The sequence below is a fragment of the Trachymyrmex cornetzi genome, unplaced genomic scaffold, assembly GCF_001594075.2.
Source record: "Trachymyrmex cornetzi isolate Tcor2-1 unplaced genomic scaffold, Tcor1.1 scaffold138, whole genome shotgun sequence".
NCBI lineage: Eukaryota > Metazoa > Arthropoda > Insecta > Hymenoptera > Formicidae > Trachymyrmex > Trachymyrmex cornetzi.
In genome coordinates this window covers 462,679-487,836 of record NW_017295960.1, presented here as the reverse complement: position 1 = coordinate 487,836, position 25,158 = coordinate 462,679, and the positions used below count along the sequence as shown (strand labels likewise).

General features: G+C 35.2%; 1 protein-coding gene across 2 annotated transcripts; it reads right to left on the bottom strand.

The window, feature by feature from the left end:
* Nucleotides 1–1,289: 1,289 nt before the first annotated feature.
* On the bottom strand, nt 1,290–24,746 carry LOC108770979 (excitatory amino acid transporter 1). Of its 2 annotated transcripts, XM_018522796.1 has the most exons (8): nt 24,671–24,746; nt 17,956–19,136; nt 7,530–7,927; nt 5,553–5,741; nt 4,314–4,497; nt 3,447–3,875; nt 2,863–2,997; nt 1,290–2,776 (listed from the first exon to the last, which is right to left on the bottom strand). In XM_018522796.1, exons 2-8 carry the CDS (start codon nt 17,973–17,975, stop codon nt 2,626–2,628), a joined length of 1,506 nt encoding a protein of 501 aa, XP_018378298.1. In that variant the 5' UTR covers nt 17,976–19,136; nt 24,671–24,746; the 3' UTR covers nt 1,290–2,625. The 2 variants fall into 2 exon arrangements, with proteins under 2 accessions (XP_018378298.1, XP_018378299.1); XM_018522797.1 differs by lacking the exons at nt 17,956–19,136; nt 24,671–24,746 and adding an exon at nt 8,105–8,145.
* Nucleotides 24,747–25,158: the final 412 nt, after the last annotated feature.

Genomic DNA, 25,158 nt, shown 5'->3' with positions numbered 1-25,158 from the left:
CAGAATGTATTCATTGTATAAAATTGCTAATTAATGTTTATTTTCTACAAATATTTTTTTATAACAAATTTCCTTGTACGAATACTTTTTGCTCTCATTGTATATAAATTTATTATATGTTAAAGTTTTATTAATATATCATATATAAACGTTGAGTCTTTTACAGTAATTGTGATATAGAAATCTGATATTGACCAATTTATTAATGAAAATGTTATTAATTACTTATTTGAAATACTAAAAGTGCTGGACGACAGTGCTTTATTTTTATTGAAATATGCTTAATATTTATTCTTTTTTAGATAAATTATGTAACTTTTGTTCCGTGAAATTAATCAATGAAATTAATCTTTTAATTAATATAAATAAAATTTTCCAGACAAATAGATTCAGGTCAGTAATTATGTTATAAATTTTGACATTTTTTAATCTATGCAAATGTGGCAGAAGTCAGAAATTAGAAAGTCTTGTATAAAAAAATAACAAAGGGATCTCAAAGCAAAGGATTTACTTGAATAAAAGGCGATACGTTTATTAATTATTTCTTTTTGTTATTTTCTCCACATAATTCTTTTACATATCACGCGAAGACATCACGATTTAGCAATGGTCATTTTTGTTGTGCCGAAAGACAAAAGATTGTAAAAAAAGGAAAGGTATTTCAACCCTTAAGTACGGATTTTGCTTTTCGTCATTTGATAGGTATGCTCAACGATTGAACGTATATTTTTCAAAAGTTTACGTTCTTCCTTGGCAAAAATGAAAATTGAGACGTAAGTTGAATATACGGAAAGAGTGGCAGAAGCGTAAACAAAGACGAAATTCTTTCTCAATTTTCCAGAAGACAAAAATTGAGACAACAAAAACGTGAAAGAGATCCTTATCTTCTTTTACATTTCGTTATCTCAGTTTTCGCCTCTTAAAAGCTTTGTTTACGCTTCTATCATTTCTCTCCTTATTTTCATCCGTATAGAAATTTAATACTTATATCAGCAAATTCATCACTTATTTCAAATATTAAAAGTACTATTTATAGTGAATAATATTTTTAATACTCAAAATATGTGATTAATTGACCAGTAATAATATTAAATTTCTACGAAAACAAATTACCTTCCGATTTTTTTATTTTCGCCAGACTTGTGTTACGATTTATCGAATTTTTTTCCATCGCGTGAAGAAACATGTAAAATACGGAAAATTGCATATCCGTTTTCTCAATCGAGGAGTCATGGGGTTATGAAATGATCAACGTTGCTTCATACTTAAGGGTTAAGCCCCGCGGTTGATTGTTGCTAATGGCATCGAACTTATTAAGTCTGCTTTTATTCACTGGATATCAAGTAGGTGTAAAAGCTACCCTCGAAAGATGATGGCAATAATCTATGGCACGAACTACATGACGATATATATATATTAATTATTTTCTAACATGTATCGCCGCGGAATAATATGCGCGAGCAAAAATTACACATGTAATCCTCGCTTCTATTGTCATACAAAAAAAAATAACAGTAAACACTTTGAGACTCTTTATCGTAAAATCATAATAAAGTCAATTTCTCAAAATACATTTTGTTTTTCGTGAATCTTTTACGAGTTCCGCAAACTTATAAATGCAATCTTCTGAAGAAACGTAGAGATAACTCGCAAAGGAAAACCGGACTATGCAAATTATGCGGCTAAAACGAAATGTAACGTTACAATATCATATAAGCGTAATTCTTGTAAAACGCAAAAATGGAAGACAAGAATATGTAATATATATATATATGTTCTATATACTTATAAATTTTACAAGCAAATTCGCTTAATGGGGCCTACGATGACTAAAGTTAAGAAGTTATTTAGTTTCAAGCATATATCTTATATTCGAAAATCATCTAAAGAACATCGCTCGTACCGAGAGCTACACATTAATAACCAATATTTCAATGTCCTATAGTTACGTACATTTATATTTTGTGTCGCGGAATGGATGTCAAGTAAGTGACTACCAAAATAATCCTCTTTTCTTTTACAGTACTCGCATACAGATAACTGAAGGAAAATATTCACGCGCTCCTCGCATTCCGCGTGCGTTTATATCGCAGATATGGTATTAGGATATGATGATACAGTGTCGATTGCTCCCTTCGTAGTCTGGTTCGTGTAGGATAATTAATAACTAAACTGATTATTTGGCTAAGATAAAAACAGAACACTTACTCTGAGTACGCAAGAACACTTCGTCAGGATCGCGTCTCGCGATCGTTGCCATATTGTACGATTAAAAATGTAGATACCCGTCAACGGCGTATAATATTCCTCAAAATTTTATGATAACTTATGTATAAAAACTCAAAAATTAGAAATCTCAGACATGACACGGCTATAACAAGTAATATCATGTTGTCGTCCATATTTATTCATACTCTTAATCCTAATCCTTAAATTTAATTTATTTTCTTGTATATATATTCTTTTCTTCAATTCTCGGACTCTCGCAAGTCCAAGAAGTTATATGGCAATATTTCAACGATAAGCCGCGCAATAAGTGTGCCGATATGTTTGCCGTAGGTGATCGGTCTTTCGATCACAAAGCTCTTAAAGAGATGCGGTTTAACGATTACTAAACACCCCAGCTCATATCGACGTAGTCGCGTGACAATCGGCTCCGTTTTGCGTTTGCTGCGTGCTGTGCGGTAATGTCGCGAGCTCGTTCCTGCTGAGATGCTGAACGATTCCTGCGCCAAGCGAGTCACCGATAACATTAATGGTTGTTCTACATCGATCTCTGCAAATTATGCAAGCGCATCGTGTTTAACATTACAGATATTTCTTTTAAATTTAGTGTAAGGAAGAAAGGAAGAACACACTCACAGTAACCAGTCAACCGCGATAATTAAGAAGACATCGTTGGCCGGAAGTCGTACTGTGTCCAACACCATCACCATGGTCACTAGGCCGGCCTGCGGAATTCCAGCCGCGCCGATACTGGCAGCGGTCGCCGTGATACTAGAACAAGTATTAGATGCAATAAATTGGATACATGGAATAAACGGTTTTGTTAAAGTATCTAAAATTAAATTTTGTTAGATATAAACGTCAAAATAATTTCATTGGATTCAATCAATAATTATTAAATTCTTTGGAATAAAATCTTATTCTAAAGAGTGAAAATTGAGCTAGCCTTGAAAAAGAGTAGCTCAATTTTCAATGAGTGAGAATTATAAAAATTTTAGAGAATATCAATAATTATGTAGAGGGTTCAAAGTGATTGATAGAATTTTTTGCAGCATCTCTTATAATGATTCTCTACATAATTATTTTGATGATTCGACAAAATTATTTTCAACTCTGTATCTAGCAAATTTTTTAATATTTCAGCAAAATTCTTTTCGTGTAGAAATACATCTTTCTTTGCGAAATGAATTTCTAAGACTTAAATGAATGGGAAAGCTCACCTTACCGCTACCAGCTGTCCAAAGGAAAGAGGAACCTTACGCACTTGAGAGATAAAAATGGCAGCTACAGCTTCGTACAAAGCGGTACCGTCCATGTTTACGGTAGCACCAATTGGCATGACGAATCTGGTGACACGAGAATCGATGCCATTTTTGTCTTCGAGACAACTGATGGCAAGTGGCAGCGTCGCCGAGCTCGAAGACGTGCCGAAGGCAGTGACGAGCGCTTCCGCCATATTCGCTATGTATGAATAAGGGTTTTTCTTTGTGAGAACAAAATATATCCCAGGCAACACCAGGAAACCATGTATGATCAGGGCGATCAATACGGTCAGGAAGTACATTCCGAGTTGGCCGACTACCTCCTCGAGCGACTTCATCTCCGTGATCTTTGAAGCGACCAGAGAGAGCACGCCGATCGGCGACAACCTGCATACATAACACACAGAAATATTCTTGAGATTTTTAATTCAGAGATTTTATAATTCGACGAAGATTTAAGCGAGAGTCGAGACGATAGAATTATTACGACAAAATTGCGCGATCATCGACGATTACGCAACGATAGACGTTCTGCGAGTTTTCCTTGAGAAAATTATACGTGTCTCGAGAAGCGGATACTTAGCTATTACTTACACAGAAAAAATGTTACGATTGCTACAATCGGAAATAATGATAATTTTTGCCCATCAATATATATAGCTATGATAACCGTAAGATGGATATATCTTTACAGCCGTTAAGATATGCCAATCTTATGGTTATCACAATCGTACTATAGTTCTTATATCCAAAAAATGTATTGATGGGTGACTTTTGGTCTTGGCAAACGTAGCTATTTTTTCCGTGTAGCTATTACAGTCTTACCATATGACCCAGTTTGTAATCAGCATCATAGCGCCGGATAGCGAGTCAAAGAAACTCAACAATGGCTTCGCCTGCGGTCCCATTTTACCGAGGGTGATGCCCATCACCGTCGCAAACACAACGAGTCCAAGAATATTTGAACCAGAGACCATCTTCTGCTCCAGTTCCCATTCCTCCAAAGGAACTAAAAACAGGTAAAATATTAATTTAAACTAATTAAGGGGTCGATTCTGTAACTCTTAAACGACAGTCGTTGATGTCATTACGCAGCTTTTTTACTCTACATAATGTCTGCGCAACGACATCAACGACTGTCGTTAAGAGTTACAGAATCGGCCCCTAAAATAAAAAATTAATTGATGCTGTGTAATCTAACACCTTAAGCAGAACAAAGTTATTATGATATCAAAATGATGTCAAAATGACTTCAAAATGATCGTTAAAAGTCATTTTTCAATCATTTCCGATTAATTTTAATGTCATTTTGACGTTATCACGACTTGTTATTCTATTTGAGCTTACATTACACACACACACACACACATACACACACACACACACTCGTATGGTTTTTTTTTTACATAACTATTAACTCGATGAAAATATATTGAAAAGTTTCTGACACTCTAAAATTATATCTCAATTTTCTTTGATCTCTTTAATAATTATAATTAAATAAAGATTGATATATATATATATATAATGTTCTATACTTTAGATAAAAATATACATATGAAAAACTTTATTTTAAAATTGAAATAATATATGGTAAATATAATATGTGTACACAAAAAAAGAACGGTTTTTTTTACTAAAAAAAATTTAGATATACTGATCTAAAAATAAATTTTATTGGATTATTAAAATAATTATATAAAACTTTCAAACTAACTGCTATAATGTTAAAATTTTTTACTGGATTATTCATCAAGTCTGAATTTCTTATATAATTGTTTTGACAGTATGACAAAATTTATTTTTAGATCTGTATCGACCTAAATTTTTAGACAGTTTAGCAAAATCGTTCTTTCCATGTATAAACAGCATTCGCATACTCCCTAAATTCTTTGGAGTGGAACTTCTGAAAAAAGAGTAACTCAATTTCCAATTTTTAAGAGATTTATTCTAAAAGTTTTAAAAAGTCTCTCTCTCTCTCATTTAATAAATTTATAAGATGAGGTGTCCTATGCGAGTAATTAAGAATTAAAAAAACACTTTTTTAACTAAAAAAATTATTACCACTGATATTCTCAGGTGGCTTAGGCTCAGTTCGACTTTGGGCGATACAGGCTTCCACGAGATTTGGCGGAAACATGTTTCTGACTAGGTCCATTAACGTGTCGACGGTAGAAACGTTTTGCGCTGGCCTTTTGCTCTCCGAGGCGGAACTACCGACACCAGGTTGAATCGAGACAACCAGAATTATACCTAGGGTCAAAGTTTAACAGACAACCATTACTCGCTATCAGCAATTAGACATTGCGAATTGTTTTTTTTTTTCTGTTCGCTTAATTAGTCGCGGAAGCAAACGAGAGTTGAGAAAAACATTATGTCGATCGCAATAAAAACCGGCGAGATAAGTACGATGACACAATCACAAGAAATAGAAATTCAGTTGGAGCGATAATGCTGCAAAAAAAAAGAACAAGATGATTTCCAGAGAAAAAGAAGAGTATGCGATACGTAAGCAAAATTTCGAGTTATAACCGGTTTAATCTCCGTCTAACGCAATATAAAACGTCATATTTGTTCGTTGCTAGAAAATACGGTCAAATAGCGCGAACTTTCTGTGATAATGTCCCCGAGTAATCTGTCGCTAATTTGTATTGTCTGATGCGTCGTTTGCGCTTCATTCTCTACTTGGTCGTGTTAATTAACCGAGATGAGTCATGAGAATTCAGAGCTATCAGACGCATTCCCTCTGCGACCAGATATATGTAAATGCAACGGATACTACTGTGTAGCATCTGTCACTTGTCGCATCGCATTCATCGTTTCTGAGAAATGCATTATTGTCCGCGCTGTCGCGATAATCGAGATGCCGCGATTCTTTAATCGCGATTTGCGCCATTGATGCGAGCAATCGTTTAACCTTATGATAAGTTATTTAAAACTCTAAATGCGTCCAGCTGTGCGTAAAGATATGCAATTACATTAAAGTATCGATTAAAGGACTCCGCATTAATTATATGAAAAATTAGGTCACGATGGAATGAATTATTTTTCACATATAAATCGATATTCACAGTCTTCTTATTTTAAGATCGTCTTAGGTGATGTCTTCACACAAGCAGAACAACAAGTTATTATGATATCAAAATGATGTCAAAATGATCATTAAAAGTCACTTTTCAATTATTTTCGATTCATTTTAATGTCATTTTGACGTTATCGTGACTTATTGTTCTGCTTAAAAAAATACTAATACAACTCTATGATTGACTTATGACATCTTATGATTATGCTAGTCTTAAATATAAAAACTATGAATACTGTCGATAATAGAGCTTATAATGTACTAAACAAAGATGTTATAGATAAGTACAAGTACTATTAAATGGATAGTTTACGAGCTATTAAAAGTGTAAAATTTGTACTTATAGAGATTCACCTTTGATACACAATGACTGAACCATCATTCATTACTCAATAATAATTAATTGTTGAGCTATGGTGTATCATAGGCGAATCTCTATGGATACAAGTTTTACATCTTTAATACATCAGTCGAAAACTATCTACTATTGAACCTTGTGCTTGTGACATCTTATTCACATTATTAAGTTACATTATACGTAAAAACTAATACATTTTACCGCATAGAAAAAATGATTTTGAAGTATCTAAAAATGTAACTAGATATAGAGCTGAAAATAATTTTGTTTAGACATCAAAATAATTATATACGACACTCAAACTGGTTGGTAAAATGTCGCAACTTTTTGCAGTATTATCATAAATGCTTAAGCATTCTACAAAATTATTTTTATGATCTAACAAAATTATTTGCAAATCTGTATCTTGCTAAACTTTTAGATACTTTAGCAAAATCGTTCTTCTTTGCTCTGGATCCCGTTTTCTATACAATTAGTACAGAATACTTTGGACGTTTCTTTGGCTTATCGCTCTGCTCTTATTAGAATTAAAGTAATCTCGACATGCCGCGGCTAATGAATAATTGTACTGATTGTAACGTTAAATTGAGCTTTCACTAACCTAAAATGACCGCAGAGATCGTCGTGATCATGTAATAACCAATCGCACGCGCACCGATCCTGCCACTGAGCGATAGATCCAGAGAGCCAATGGCCGATATCAGACTCGAGATGATTAACGGCAGGATCAAGCTCTTGAGCATCCGGAGGAATAGGTCGCCGAGGTAATTGATGTACATGATCTCGCGAGGCGTCCATTTCTCACGTGTATTTCGCAAAATGATGCCGAGTATCACTCCACCGACAACGCCGCCAACTGTCAATATAGTTAGAGCGTTATGGCCCAGACAAGCTCGCATCTTCTGCCCCGTAGTCTGCGGCCTCTTGCTGGGTTCTTGGGGATAGTACGAACTCCTCTCCTTGATCTTGCCCTGATTCTCCGCCCCCGATAGCGGCGACCTGGAATAAATTGATAACATTTGCTTCTCTTCTTTATGAAACTTTTTCTCCTTTTATTTAGTAATTTCTATTATAAATGTTTATGAGAATATTGCGTCGTAATCTTATTATTTCAAATAATTTATTGATAACGAGTCGGTTTTGGGAAATATGAAATTTAATACTTTTTAAACCAACGCACAAATTATTTTTGTTACGCTTGCTAATTCTGAGTTTCGAGCACAAGACAGTATCTTGCGAAATGATAAGATTATTTGATGTATATACACATATATTTAATTTAATTTAAAAGACAGATACTCTGCATGCACAGTCGACATGTAAACGTGTTGACTTCAAGACGATCACTGTAACAAACAGCAACAGATGCTCCGAGATTTATGCTCTGAGATTTTCCGCAGTAGACGTGACTCTTTTACGTTTTTTTTCTAAACCTTAGAAATTATGAAATAATGACGTAAATTCTTCGTAATTTACGTCTATTCTTATATATATATGTCAACAGGCAACGTAACTATGAGATAAATGCGTTAATTTTTCATCTATTTTATAGGCTATATTTCTTCCAAATTACACTAACAGTAGGTATAATAATCTTCCGGAAATTTTTAGTCACTTACGAAATATTCACAGATAATCCAATTAATATCAGTCTTATCGTCAATTTTGAAAATATATGATTTTTGTTTATAAATTTTACTCTTATGATCAACGGAAGATAAATCGATAAGACTTTTATTGCCATATAATCTTTATTTTTTATCAGGATTTATCTCAAGTTGCAAAAATCAAAGTACAAAATAATAAACAAAAAGTAATGTAGGCTTTAAAAATTCAAATTTCAGTTTTTGCGAAATTTATTTATTCTTGTCACGATTTTATTGTAAGATGTCTCATAAAAATTTATATTTCCGTGCCTCGCTTAAAATCAAATAAATTTTGCTTATCCTGTGTATTCCATCAGCGTTCATAATACTCGCATCAAAAATATATAAACAGTTTATTAGAATATAAAATTATTAGAATTTATTTTAGAAAATTAATATGTCATAATATGTATCGCTAAATATCGCGAGTGACATTTAAAATATTTTCATTGTACTTCTTTCAATTTCAGAACAATCGTACTATTTACTTCAATAATTAACACTTCGTTATAGTATGTGGATCTGAGATTAACGCTCAGTTTGCACGTTTCTCGATTGTTGGCAACCGCACTTCACACGACGACGTTGCCATAACACAATTTTGTTAAAATCCAGATTTATTACACTTGGCACTTTTCAGAGATCACAAGTCTCTTCTGCGATTAACTGGCAACTAAATCATCAACTATTTCAAGCTGACAACGTTCCAATCCTCCAATTCTCTGAAGCATACCAAACGCAATTTCAACAGAATCCACGAGGAAATGTATCAAAGAGTTAACTGCATAAAAAAATTCGCGTATCATGCAGACAGAAAAAGTTTTTTTTAAATTAAACAAATTCCTGCATTGGAATACCAACCAAATGGATGTTTAAATTAACAATGTTATTTGCAATAAAATTCAATTTTTTTTGATTAAACAAAACATGTTTCATTTAAAATTAAATTTGTTTCAATGAAACAAATTAATGTAAATGGAACTCTCGAGTCCAAATAAATCTTTTTCTCTGTGTGTAAGAAAAAAATGCAAGATATTCTCGATTTGAAATTGAAAAAGTAATACGATTATGACGATCGATTAGAATTAATTAATAATGATTTCGGACAGCAGAAAATCCTTCGAAATCCGTCGAAATCCATTGAGGCGAATCACCTTTATCGTGATAAAGTAAATATACGAGAAAATACACGGAGGTATTGACAGTATCCACGAGCTATATTCGTATGAAGCTGGTAAGAGACGAGAAATTATACTGCGAATTTTCATCGTAGAGTCTCCTTTATATTACAACGATATGTCGGTTTCCCATAGGATAACGCTATGCATTTGTTCTAAGAAATGTATGTTTATTACTACTTTATTACGCGCTTTTACTGCAAAGCTTTTATGGAATTAAGAGCAGATCACGCAAAGGCTTTGTTTATTCTAATATAACGCAGGCGTAGCTTTACAAAGTATACATGGATTTACAAAGGCGTGACTTTACAGATTATATGTAACAAATTAATTTGTCGCATTAAAGTACACACGAAGCTTTCTCATTATTTTTTTTTATTAAAAGTCAAAACTTTAATTTGCTAATTTCTATTAAATTTCAAATACAATATTTTCGAAGAACGAGACGTGATAAATTGGAATGCGGAATCGCTGATTATTTATAGACGAACCACATTTCGTAGTATTCGTCAAGTGTTCCCATGCGGCAGAAATAAATACGCCTCTATGCAATCACTTTTGTAATAACTCACGACTTTAGTAATAACTCAAGTGTCTAGCAGTTTTTACGATGCGGTTTTAATACAAAATTGGTTCCTTGCGATTATACGTGTGACGGCATAAAGGGTAACAAAAGGCACAAGAGATGAAGTATGAGTTCATTTGCGTAAGCTAGAAGAAATTATTAGAACGAATACGTAAATCTGTCAATATGCCTTAGACTTATACAAAAATATTATCGTCGTAAAATGTCACCGACCCTCGATGACAAGTACCTCGCACGTGCCGCTGAGAAAACCGGTCAGAGATACACTCGCCAGCATGAATTTTTTATTCGCGTCATTTAGTTGCGTCATCGATCAAGGACGCAGCTTGTACGTATCTAATGCTATTGTAGAAGAACGCTGTTGCGTCCTAATGCTAATGATCCTCATGCTAATGATGTCAGTGTTAATAAAACATCGATAAGGGCGGGAGCGCCAAAGTCTTGCATAACGCATAGCTCATAAGAAAATGAACCAATTAAAGTTCTGTATTTTCTTCCTTTCCATGAAAAAAGTCTTTGATTGGTTGAGTTTCTCATGCTTTAAGCGTTACGCAAAGATCTGTGCTCCGGCTTTAAGAGGACCCTAGCCGTTTGTATTACCGATTAAATCGTAATTTTTGTATAATAATTACTTTTTCCCTCTTTTACAGATTCGAAAATCTTTTTCCAGGATTAATACGTGTTTGTGAGGTGGAGTTTGTGCCGAGAACGACAAAAAATTTCGAAACTGAATTTCGTTCTCGGCATAAACACCACCTCACAGATGTCCCAGGTAACACCTATCGGTTCATATACGTTTTATATACGTTTTCTATACGTATCTAATGTTTCACAAACGTTTAAGAAACGTATATAAAACTAACATGTGCTACTGGGGGTATTAATGCGTATACTTTAATCCCGGAAAATGATTTTCGAATCTGTAAAAGAGGGGAAAAATAATTGTTATACAAAAATTAATTATGATTTAGTCGGTAATACAGACAGCTTTAGGATCCTCTTAAATCTTGATTTCGACAATTTTGTTGATGTGGAACGATCGAGTATCAGATTACTGTAATTTAACAAGAGCGATATTCGGAGCTTGCAGTGTAAACTAATGTTGTATACTCGGCGATTAGTTCTCTCTGCCAAGTTCTTCCAAGTAACCCGAATCGAAGATGTTCCGGGTGCACGACTTGTAAGTGTTATATGTAGATCCACGAGGTCGTAAAGCCAGAAATACATAGCAAAATAGTAAGGCAATAAGACATAAACAGTAAGCGAATCAATCAATCACAATAGAAAACGTAAAGCCGTAATCACACTACTAGTTGCCAGTTGCGATTCCTAGTTGTCGGTTCTATTTTAGCCAATCACGATGCAGTTTGTCCGTACTTGTTGCATCGTAATTGTGCTAAAGTAGAACCGTCAACCGGCAATTGTAGGGTATAGTAGAATGCCAGTTTCTGATAGGTTGAAATTTCTTATTCCCTGTTCCTATTATCTGTGCTTTTCAATTGTGCAAGTCCCTCGCGATTCGCGCCTATCGAAACTATCTCTCCATAGCTCATTACTAAACATCGGATTATACGCATAATCAAAGTGTTAAAATATGCATGCAAATATTAAAAAAGACCAAAATATGCATAAAATATGTACTATCAAAAAAGAAACGACTTAATTTAAGATATATATTTTATTACTTTAATGTCAAATTGAACTAACCCAAATCAAATTATCTCTTTGAATTAAATAAATTACAATCAAAATATTGGAAAAATTAATGAAACATAAGAATTTAAAAATCAACGAAACATAAGCGTTTATAACTAATTAATTACATTATATTATAATTTATAATTCTTATGACAATACACTACAATACACTTTTCTAAATTTTCAATTTGAAATTTGTGACGCTTATCTTATTAATTATCTTTAATTTTATCTTAATTAAGACGGTCTCAAAATAAAAACCGACTATGAATACCGGTCATCGTTTCCAAAGTGCGTGTTTTACGCGCCTATTTTAAATTACCATATTTGTAAAAGTTTTGACGTTTTATACAAAAATGTACACTTTCAATAAAAAAATTGTTATTATATGCAAAATACTGCAAACAGTCCATTATATGCATATGCAAATATGCAAATGCATATAATCCGATGTCTACTCATTATCCTTTCATTACTAGTGGAGTGTCCAGGACACTTCAGCCTTATAAATTCATTAAATATATGATTGCTATACTGAAAGAAAAGATTGGTTGCTGCAACAAGTTAGACGGTTAAATATGACATAGCATTTTTAATTGGCTGTAGCAATCAATTTTTGGTTGCGTTAGTCAATCGAAATTCTATACCGACATTGCGGATAGGCTAACACAACCAACAATTGGCTGCAGCATCCAAAAATTGGTTGTTACAGCCAATTAAAAATGCTATGCCTTATTTTACCATCTAATTTGCTGCAGCAGCCAATCTTTTCTTTCAGTGTACACATATAATGTGTAGCAATATCATATATTAATATTATATATTTAACCCTGCAAGATGTATTGTCGTGAAAAACTAGTATTTTAATTACGTATGATTTTTAAGTTTAGAATAAATTAATTTTAATTTTGTGATCGATTGTTGTTTGCTCTAAAATGACCTTTTTTACTGCTATTATTATATATTTACACACAATATTATATATTTAGTGCAAAATTTATTCACAATTAAAAAACTTTTTGCATTTATCTCCATCTAAAAAATATATTGAATATTATCATTTTTATTTACTGCAATTTTAATTGCAGTTATAATAATTAAGGAAAACAATGAAAATTGAGATATGTGTCAGAAACATGCGATTAATTACACACGATTAATTAGAAAAATAACGTTTAAAAAAACGTGAATAATTTACAGTTGACAGCACGAGGGAAAGGAGTGGTGTCACGACAAATTCCTAAACTAACGAAACCTTCGGCTGAGCGAACGAGTAACGATGGAGAATACGATAGTGTGCACGCGACGTGGGTGTTCGTCATGGATCATTTCGCGGATGTTTTCATTATTTCCGTCTCTCATACCGAAGTTCCGGCGCGAACCAGCGCCGATACGAATATGTCTGCACGGAGAAGAGGGAAGGAAGATCTTGGCCTACTTTTGCGTCCTTATACATCAGATGGACTGACTGGTATTTTTATCTTATCATTCAGAATTTTATAAATATACTTGAAACGAACTGGATCGGGATTTTTCCATCAGATTTTGCAACGTGATATTCATCACAGTGGGAGTATAATTAAGTTCTGCGATGAATGAGAACTTCGAGGTAAACGAACGACGGCGACGTATTAATTGTCCCAGTTAATCCGTCAATAGCGCGACACTTGGATGCATAACGTCATTCGCAGATGCCGGGTGACACGATTGGTCTCACGTGATCGTTGAAAAACAATCCGGACCCGCGGACAGATGGGAAAATATCGTCCATGAAAATTAATACCGGACAATAACGATAAAGCCCGTGCCGTTTCCGGCGATTCTATATGTGTATTTTTGCATTGTTCTTTTTCGCGCAGTTTTATATTACATAGTTAATCGACGGCGCTCACAAATTGCACTGAGTACCAGGTTAAAGGATATCACCTTGCAGTGCTCGTCTCGAATAACGTGTGCAATTGGAACCTTTTTAATTTAAAGAGCGACGGAAATAAAAATTTTTACGGCTCTTGAACACCAAATGGTACTATACGTATTTCAAGGAAGACTTAAAATCCGCGATCGGCTTGCAGAGCCAAGAATATTTGCGAAGACTACGCTATTAAAGTGACCGCAACCGATTAAGATGAATTAGGCGCGAAAGAATTAGGCGTGGTTAAAAGTGGGAATAATAAGTAGCCGCAATTTATTAGAAGAGATCAGCGTGAAAGAGAGAATTAAGCGTATAGTTAGAAATGGGAATAATAGATCCATTACACCGCCGCTCTCACGCTCTCGTTTTTATTTGTTCCGAATATAAAGCGGAGTAATGAACGGATAAATAAATCAATAAAGTAAATATTAATTGGACTTGAGCTGTCGTAGAATAGCACGTAGTATTGTGCTAAATACTCAATGCCACATCGTTGGCTCGAGTAAAAGTTCCAAAATTATCTTCAGCAAACAACTTGTTGAATACGCTTACGTAAGAAATTGCACACTGATGCAAGATTTACGACACAGATAGATCTTTCTTCTTTTCTTTCTCTCTCTCTCTCTCTCTTATTTATTTTGAAAACACATATCCTACGTCATTGGATGTGAGTCCAAAAGGATTCTTTATACTACTCATAATCTCTCTTGATGCTTAATATTTCATTCAGAGAAAAAGATGCACAGGGACAGGGAAAGATATGTACAAAGATAGAATTTGTTGCTTTGCAAATATTTGCCTTGAATTTTGACGTCTCGGTAAGATTATTTCGAGTACGCCGTAACTGTCGTGCAAAAAGCTTGAGTGCGTGTTAGAACAGCGTCTGATTCTAGATGTTATACAGGTCAACAGATAAAAACCTTCATAAAAACGTGTCTTTCGACTCTTCTGCCTTTACCGCCTAACCTTCTGTATTTGAATAATTAGCACGCAAGTTATGGTAACCGGTTTTGCATCTTATATGCGTGTACATTGTAACTGACATCTTTACGCATGATTGGAAGATACAAGGCTTCGATGAAAAACGACAGTGGAATCATAGAGGGAAAGAACTTCTTTCTCGTTAATCTCGCTAATTATTGAGAATTTTATACCAAGGCTCGTTATTTGGAGTTAATAAATACGATACGAGTGCAAAGCTCACTAAAGCAATGGCAATTTTGCGTAAAATTGCTCATGCAATGTGAAAATAAGCAAAAACGACGCACGCCTAGCTTGCTAAATCAAATTCTATCGCGACAGCGGCGATCGCACGAGATACGAAATAAACTTGCAGTTATAGTTTAGTGCGATAAAGGCGAAACATGCATTTCCTTATCAGCAATAAGGATAAACGTGTGCAACCTCTCTATTGCACAGCTTCGCACTCGCGATGATAAGTACATTTCATTGGTGTATTTCCACCGGATATGTCTCAAGTTTGCATTTTTTATTTAATTATAAATCAACAACGTAAATTTTGTTAATCAAATTTAATATTCTGTACACTGAAAAAAACTAAATTTTAATAAATATTTGTTTGAATAGTTCCAAGTAAATGTTTACTAAACGTAAACATATATTTATTTAATACAAAAGTCATTAATTTTATTTTTAACTATTTTTTTATTGAGTAAATATTTATTTGTGAGTAATGTTTATCATTCAAAAAAATATGTATTAAGATTTAGTAAATTTTTTTAGAGAGTGCTTCTTTGTAAAACTGTTTAGAGCGAGAATCTTCTGCTCTTGTATGTTTTTATAATCGAGAAGTCTCGGTCATTGAACTTTTTTGAAGGTACAATTTAAATGGTTTAAACGATTCAGCAGTCACGTCAAAATAACATGAAAATGAACCATTTACTAATTGAACAATGATCCTTAGTAGTTATTTTGGAGCCATTTTGACGTTATTTTGATGTCACTGACTTATATTCTGCTTAGAAATTCACATAACAGAATCTTTTATGGTCCTTTATGACACGTAATACTATAAATAAAAGTACTATAAATAAAATTTTGCTGCGAATTGTAGTCGGTGTCGTTTAAAAGAATCGCGAGGCGCGTCCCTTCGAGACAAGAAGCTCGTCAACACACAGCTAGCACCACCGAAGAAGCTGCATCTCCGCAATTCCCATTACAATTGACCATGATTTCTTACGCGCTGTGCGCGCGGTCGCATACCATCGTCTTCTCCCTGTGTTCCTTATCACAAAGAACGAGCCTAACAATGATTTAATGAGCAGCCGCCGAGCACCCGCTGTTGCTATTATGGAATTCTGTGCCAATGAATCTCGCTGCCGCTGAATGCGATATATGACGCGGCGTATAATGGATCAACTGCATATATATATGTATATATACACACGTAGGGTGACATCCATTCACGGCGCGAGTACCCGCCGTAGAAATGCGACTTGCGATTTTTAATGGCGAATCGCGATAAAGTCGTCATGATTAAATTAACTAAAGTATTGCGTCTTAATTTTCTGACTCAGACTTTACATATGCAAATCGAACTGTGGATGTATTATGTCATATCGGAAAATTCACGGTGTAATAAACGCGTATTATATGCCTCTCTTCCAATTTATTTTCCAGTTTATTTTCTAATCGCTGCGATATTTTTTGTTATGACAGCTTACAGAAATCTCTCACCGTTTTAATATTGAAAGATAGTAATTAATTATTTATTTTAAGTATTTTTAAAACAGTACTTTTAATTCTTCAGATAAACAATTCATTACTGTCTTTCAGTATTAAATTGGATTATTAGATTTCTGTAAAAGTAAATGTCTAAACGATTATTAGAAGTTAAGACGTATCGCGTATTATGATAAAATATGCGGTACAACAATTTTAATCGCTTCAATGTTTGACGTTTATCATGTTTTAGCTAAATTATAGTTATTTAATATATAGTTAGTATATCATTAGCCTCTACTATGATTAGATCATAACTCTTCATTACGATTTAATCACTAAACTGCTAATAAAGAGTTGTAACCTATCCACGGAAGTAAACGATATATCAATTCATAATTAGCTTGAAGGCAATTGAAATCGTCGTAAGTCACGCATATTTTATCACATGATTGTCGCGTGAGCAAAAAATATCGCGGAAATTAAAAAATAAAATTAGAGAGAGGAAAAAGAACATGCAACCCACGTGTTCATGGAAAAAATTGAGATTGTTTCTTGTACATTATGTATAATTTATTAACAAAATAGTTTATTTTAGATAAGCTTAAAAAGTGAACGTGCAACAAATGTAAATCAATATGAATGATTTTTGTTTTGCCATGTGAAAAGTGTATGCAAAACGATAATGATTCTTAGAATTAAAAGCTATAAAGAATATTTAAGAAAACCTGAAAAAAAAAATATTAATCAACGGATTTGCAAAACAATTGCAAAATTATATTTTAAATATTAAAAAATACATTCGAGTTAAAACAACATGTTTATGTGAGAAACTGTCTTTTAAATTAATTCTTAGAATAGTCGTCGAATATCAAAAATTGCATGACACTTTTCTTATGAGTCTAGACACCAAATTCCAAGAAGAATTGGGTCAGAAGATCCAAGAGGGCAAAATTTATTCAATACATGTGTCGCATATGGTTATCAGCAGCTGATGATGATAGCTCATCATAATAAAATGAAGTTCATTCCAAACAAATGACCAACTAATTGCGTCGGAATAAGTAGAACAAATCTTTGAGGAGGATATTTGTCCACACAGCAAAAAGTTCAAGATTTTTTAGACGTTTTCAAGATGACTTTTTTAAAAATATCTTTAAGATATCTTTAAGATGTCTTATGTCTGCATAGCACACAAATGCAAATTCAGGTTTAGCCGTTCATTAATCAACCGAATTATATAGAAATTATATAGATAATTGTTAAAGCCTGAGAATAAATAGAAATCTAGCGATATCTTACGCGATAAGAGAGATCGTACTTACAGCTCGCTTGCCACTTCCATGATGAGCTTCCTGCGTCCTGTGTGTTTCAATGAGAACCGCGCTCAGCAATCGTTTACATAGAGCGTTCACTTCCAGTTAGCCGGAAGCGGCGGACGTCCCGATGGGGAAGAGAATCGCCGGAGCTGGATCGTCGAGGGGCACTAAGAGCGAATTTGCCTGTCTCTCTTCTCCCTCTATCCCTCTCACGTCGCCGTTTTTTTTTTTCGTGAATAAAATGGCACGTCCAAGTGGTGACGCTCGCGGTGCGATTTAAGCCGAGAGAGACGAGACGCGATGGAGAACGAAGATATAAAAGAGGTCGAGGACGCGCGCGTGGATGACGGGGATGAAGGATTAAATGCTCCAACGTCGATTAGCGCCAATCCCAAGTCTGATCCTCTGACTTCCTGCTTCTCTCTTCCTCCCACTTAAATGACAAACGGAATTCTCGGTAATTTATATGTTCGCAGATATAGAATTCGTGGAATCGCGGTTCAGGCCGATCAGGAAGCTGACGCACGACGTCGTCGACGCGAAAGCGGCTTAACGGCGCGCGCAAACTGGATGGACGCTGGGTATCTCGTTAGCCAGGAGAGGATGTATGCTGATGGGGCTCTCAATCTGTGCCACCTTGGGTGATACGATTAGCTATGGCGATCTCCCCCTGCCTACGACGATCTCTTCCTGCCGCTACCAGCTAGTCTATCATCGCGATATACTGTCACGAATACGCGCACGCTGTGTATGGCGACTACGACCCCATCGGAAGCCACCGGGCAGGTCCCTATTGTTTGTCGGCGGTTTGTCCACTCGATTGTGATGATCTACCGGTACCCGCACACGGCAGGGCGAATTCTTCACTCGTTTAGGCTCGACGTGTCCCTCGCTCTGAAAGCAGGCCTTCCCTCGTCCGAGAACGACTTCTCAATGCTAACTCTCCTCCTAGTCTCTCTCTTTCTCTTTCTCTCTCTCTCTCTCTCTCTCTCTTTTCCGATGCGAATCTCGCTCCCGTTGTTAACCCTTCGACGACACGAGAATCGTTTTAGCTACTCTGACAAATAACGACAGAGGTAACCCTCGGAAATGGCGAGAGACTCGGGAATGCAATAACCGCGAGTGCTCTTTGAGATTCGCAGGACGATACCAGGTCGATCGATGAGCAAACAGTCGCCTGTTGTTATCTGCAACAGAACATTTACGATGTATTGTAATAATCATATAAAGCGCTGAATGTTCTCTCTAAAACTTTTGAAGTGAATTTCACTCTGGAGAGTAAAATCTCAGCCACTTTAAGGTGGTATTCATACTCCGTTCTTTCTTTAAGACCGTTTTAAGTAATGTCTTAAGATACTAATACAGTCCTCTGACTGGCTTATGACATCTTAAGACTGTACTTAAATCTCAAATATAAGAATCGATGATGAATACCGGTCTTAAAGATTGAAAATTGAGCTCCTTTGGCTCAATTCTCACTCTTTAAAGTGAGATTCCATTTCAAAGAATTTAGACAATATATATTAAACACATATTTTTACATCAATTTGTGCAGATGACTTTGATATGCACCAATGCGCACTGAGTGCGTCCAATCGAATTCGCAATGAGATTCCACTTCAAAGAATTTGGAGAGTTGATATCCCTAAAGCTCTTTAAAACCCGCATTATAGGACTCTGCCTATCGACGTTTTTTAGCATTTATTTTTAACACCGCCGAGTACGGATGATCACCTTGTGATCAGAAGCACGATATTAATGAGCACGATAGTAATCGCCGGTCGTGTTTTTACGTAACGCACATTGAGGAACAAGTGCTCTTTGCGAGTGGAAACAAATCCGTTTGAATACATAAGTAATCTGATCGCATTAATGTTTACTTTTTTTCGGTGTACGCGCTCAGCGAACAGATGTCGATCATTAAGCTGTAACATTTGTTATCCCGTCAATGAGAAGTGATGTGTCATCAAAGATTTTACGTCTCTTTTTTTTTCTTTCCAATTTCATACCATATTTAAAATATTCTAATATTACTTTAAAAGAAACCTCTCCTTCTTCCATCCTCTCTCTCCCTCTCCTCCTATCTCCCTCTCTCTTTGAGCGAGTCGATCGATGAATTCTAGTCAACGCAACTGATGCAACACGTGCGCGGCGTGTAATCTGTTACATAACACGTTACATTTATCGTAAAAGGATAAACAGCTGTTAATATAAGACGAAGTAAAGTAAATTAATTGTAATGAAGTCTATATCAATTTTATTGTGATTTAAATTAACAAAAGTACAGGACTCCGAATTTGGAACCCTCGTGAAATTCGTTTATATATATATATATATATATTTTTTTTTTTGACTCTCATTCGCCCTTCAAACTTTCTACTTAGTATTTATTGTGATTTAAATAAACGTTTGTTAATAATTGCATTATGTACCGCGTCTGACTTTCAGTAATCCTCTTTCCTATTTATTGTTTTAAATTAGAGACCCTTATTCTTTTGTTAAAAACTGTATTCATTTACATATCTCCTCCTCCTCTCTCCCTCTCTCTCAGTATTTTAGGAAAACACTTCTGAATCTTGTGAATACTCTTATTTATACATATATATACATTTTTCTTATTTCTTTATATCGTACTTAAATCTTCTTGATTATTTAAATTGAAATATGTAAAATATCAGCTCAAGATTACTAAGCAAAAATTAGTACTTAAAAAAGTCAAAAAACACGAGCAACGTTTATAATAGATCCTTCAAAATAAACTAGTTTATTACAACAAACATTAAGAATTACATTAGTTTTTTGTATATACATTAATCGGGAACGTTTCGACTGTACTAAGTCTTCTTCAGTCCACATACAAAAAAAGTTGGAAAGAAAGATACAATGTATCAAAAACATGAAGTTATATCACAGTACATTTAACATTACAAATAAAACTATATGAAATTGATAAATCTTTAATGTCATCTTATTGTCAAGAGAAAAAAAACTAAATTTTAAACATTTACTGTCATATGTTAATGTCTTTATGTCTATATATCGTTTTGTGTGTTTGAAAGGATATTGTCTTGGGGCGTTTAAAATAAAAATATACGCTTCTCTCTTTCTCTATTGAATTGTTAGTAATATTATACACTAAAAAAATCTTGGAAAAATATATTAAATTTTAATAAATATTTATTTGTAAATAGCCAACTAAACATTTACTTACAGTAATTAAATATTTTCTCAATAAAAAAGTGATAGTTAAATTAAATTAATGGTTCTTTTACATATGAAATAAATATCTTTATATTTAGTTAAATTTTTAGTTAAGTTTTATATTTAATTGATATTATTTAAACATGGTTTGTTAAAATTTAATAAAACTTTTTTCCACTGTAGCACAATTCCAATAATTACAATTAATCTGTAGTTGTTTAGAACGTGCTATTTATCGCGGTAGATTGTAAAACGCCCAATGCTCCAGGCATGATGTAATTTATTCGCGATCGTTGTTATTGAGCAAGTTTGCGTATCGCATGCATCCGATTTGATTAGCATCGGCGGCGTAGAAGCGGAAGGGGCTTGGGACGCGACGATTGCAAGGCGCGTTAAGTGGTTTGACAGCTTAATTATTGTACATACAAAAGATCGACTCGTGAGTTAATCACACGGAATAACTTCGTTTCACGTCTCGACAATCAGTGTTTTGTTTATTTGGCCTATTTTATAATAAGGTCGCAAACCATAAAGCTTAGAAACCCTATAAAGCGGAGTCTACAATGAGATTTTAAGGTTTATTTTTAAAAACTTGAGCTTTAAGCTCTATAAGTCGTAAGAAATTGACCATAGTAGAATGTGATAGGCTTTCTACAATAAGCCATCATCTAAGCTTTAAGTCTTAAAAGCCATAAGAAATTGATCAATCAAATATGAGAAGAATAATCGGCTATAATTGGTCAATTTCTTACGGTTTAAGACTCAAGTTTTACGCCTTAAAATCTCATTGTAGATGCCGCTTAACAGAGTCTATCTCTACAAGATAACGAATTTTTGATTGACCCGTCGATTTTGCCAACTTCAGTAAGTGAATCAGAATGAGATAGAATATATAAAAAGAGACAGTATACTTTTTTTCTCACTCTTGTTTTGATAAAATTATTCGCGGCCATACTCTGTGATAGAATCTTTAATTAAGCCATAAAGAATTAACGAATCATAGTCGATTACTTTTTTCATATTCGACTGTGATTAGTCAATATTTCTTACGTTTTACGACGCTAATAGAGAGTTTTTGCAACAACATGAATCCAAATACGGCAAATGTTTTCCTTTTTTTAAGTAGTTATTAAGAAGAAGATAACCTGACCTTAGCGGTCACCGTATTTGGATAAAGGATATTGCAAAAACTCCCTATTGTACACTGAAAGAAAAGATTGGTTGCTGCAACAAATTAGGTGGTTAAATATGGCATAGCATTTTGAATTGGCTGTAGCAACCAATTTTTGGTTGCGTTAACCAATCGAAATCCTATATTGACATTGCGGATAGGCTAATACAACCAACAATTGGCTGCAGCATCCAAAAATTGGCTGTCGCAACCAATTAAAAATGCCATGCCATATTTTACCATCTAATTTGCTGCAGCAGCCAATCTTTTCTTTCAGTGTAGAATAGGCATTATCGTTTTGACGCGGCGTGCAATCAAGCGCGGGATGAACGGAAGGACCTAAGTCTCCCTTACGGTGCCCTCGTTCCAAAAAGCTTTTCGATTCTGCCGCCTCGTTGTCGATTAATTCCGACGACCTTCGGATCCCATAATCGTTTGCACGAGCATTCGTTAATGGAGGTACCGAACTGTACATAACGTTCGCACGACCTTCGTAAACCTTTTGTCATTTATATTTTCCCTCGGAAAAAAGATGAATGCATAAAAAAGAACTTTGAATTGTGTAAAAAAGTGCAGGTAAAAAATTAAATTGAAACGAGCGAGATACTCTACCAGCGATATCTTCATACAAGATATATATCTATTTAGAGAGAAGAATTTTAATGAGACGCCGTTGCGCTGAACTGTGTTGCTTCTTGAGTGATAAACGACTCTTCAATTTCTACAAAAACACCTGTATGTAACGAAGGCCGAAGTAAATTAAGGCCGCTCGGATGATAACTCGATTTAACGCGACATATGGGATTTTTTCGCGAATCGATACAAGCTCGCATACGAGAGAGTACTCGAGAGATACGGGAGTAATCAAGACAGTACATGCACCATCATCTCGCTTACCGTTGCAGTAAACATGTCGCACGTAATTTTAAAGAGATACGACTTCTTAGCCTTTTCTCTCATTTTCATCCCCGTTGGGAATTCTCTATCAACCGGTTTGGATGCTTTCTTCCCACACAGCGCAGAATTTGCGGCAATATCGCAGCAAAATCTCTGTAATATTGCTGCAACATGTAATGTTGCTGCAACTTTTGTGCAACTTTGCGCTGTAGGGGTTAGACCTGATTGCGCCAATGTTATTTTGATTTTAAGTGAGACTTAAAATTCTCTCTTTCTCTTCCACTCGGCTTTAAAGAGCTTAAAGTCAAAATAACGTTGATGCAATTGCCTTACAGCGAATTCGATTAGATGCACTTAGAGTGCACGTACATTAAAGCCATCGTGCACAAATTGACGTAGAAATATATGTTTAATATATAATTATAAGAGCAAGTTGAACTATGAAACTTAATACATCTTTTAATGTTATTAAGTAAACTCTGTATTTTATAATACGTATTTGCATTTTATTTTTACACAGATTAAATCAGTGTAAATATAATAATAGGGCATATAATTTAATTTAATATTGACTCTTATATGCTTTATTATTATATTTATTCTGTATTATTATTAAGAGTCCTCCATTATTATTGTTAAATTTAAATCAGTATACAACGGCTTTCTTATACACTAGAGTGCACTAGTACGTCCAACCGAATTCGCTATTAGCGACACAGACATCACTCTGTCATTGAATGAATAAGAGGCTGCGCGCAATGAAGGAAATATGAAAAACAGGAATAAATATGAAGACTTCTATCTATCAGAAACTGATTATTCCGAAATAAATGGTTTCTGATAAATTGAAATATCTTAATATTTATTCCTAATAATATTTTCTCCATTGTATCCGGGATTAACAAGGATCTAACAAAGACAGAATGACATTTGTGTCTACCAAATGGAAAGAGCACCCTTTAATTTACCTGACATCGACGTTGTGTATCGCGGACCGAACGCGTTTCTAAAAGTGCGTTCTGTTTCACGCATGATGCGTATCATGTACCATTTAGCCTATAAGATCTATTTTTCGTGTCCGAATTGCAGGTTGTACAGTTTCGGAATTTAAATACAGAAAATAAGTATCATCCTTGATATTTGGCGAAAAGCGAGAAAGAGAGTTCCAGCGCAGAAATGAAAAAAGCAACCGATCTATCGTTCACCGAATATTAAAAGAAGGCTAAAAAAACGCACCATGCGTCTGATCCGTGAAACGGAACGCACCCCAAGTCATCGCGTCGAACGGCGTCGCAAAACGTTCGCGCACGGTTGAGAAAATGAGAAGACGGAGAAAAGACCAACACCAAGCAACAACGATAATATGCGCGCAACTGGTCGCCCTGCGTTGCGTGGACGAGCGAATGGGCGAGCGGACGGACGGACATGCGTGCGTACATACATAATACGTACGTCGGTGTCGCGATCGGTCGCGCTCCTGGATAACGAGGATCTCGTTTCTGCGCGCGGCGCGGCGACGATCGCGAGACTGTGGCGGCGCAGCGTAAAGTTGCTTCTTTATAGCGCGGTGCGGCGGACTAGGAGATCCGCGTGCGCGTGTGTGCGACGTTCGTACCACGCGTTCGAAAAGCGCGCGAGAGGAGGGTGGTGTTGGCGCGGGACGGGAAGGAGCCGCGGACGAGGAAGAAGGAACAAGAGAGAGAGAGAGAGAGAGAGAGAGAGAGAGACATATATAAATCGACGTGACGGGATGAAGCAAAAAATCATACCGAGTGCACGCGCGTGCGTGCGCGCGTGTGCGCGCACAAATATCCTCAATAAGGAGAGACCGTCCGGAGGTCGCGCCTTTCTCTTTCGGCGATTTTTGGGGGAGGGATATTGTTTATCGCTCGCCCTCGCCTCATTCTCGTCACCGGTGTCATCCGGTAAAAACCGGCGGG

What these genes read in the sequence shown, in the direction of transcription:
- LOC108770979 (XM_018522796.1), bottom strand. Translation starts at nt 17,975, where the DNA reads ATGGAAGTGGCAAGCGAGCT. An exon ending in ATGGAAGTGGCAAGCGAGCT is followed by an intron (nt 7,928 to 17,955) that starts GTAAGTACGATC and finishes AATTTATTCCAG; the next exon opens with GTCGCCGCTATCGGGGGCGG. An exon ending in GATCTCTGCGGTCATTTTAG is followed by an intron (nt 5,742 to 7,529) that starts GTTAGTGAAAGC and finishes CTTTGACCCTAG; the next exon opens with GTATAATTCTGGTTGTCTCG.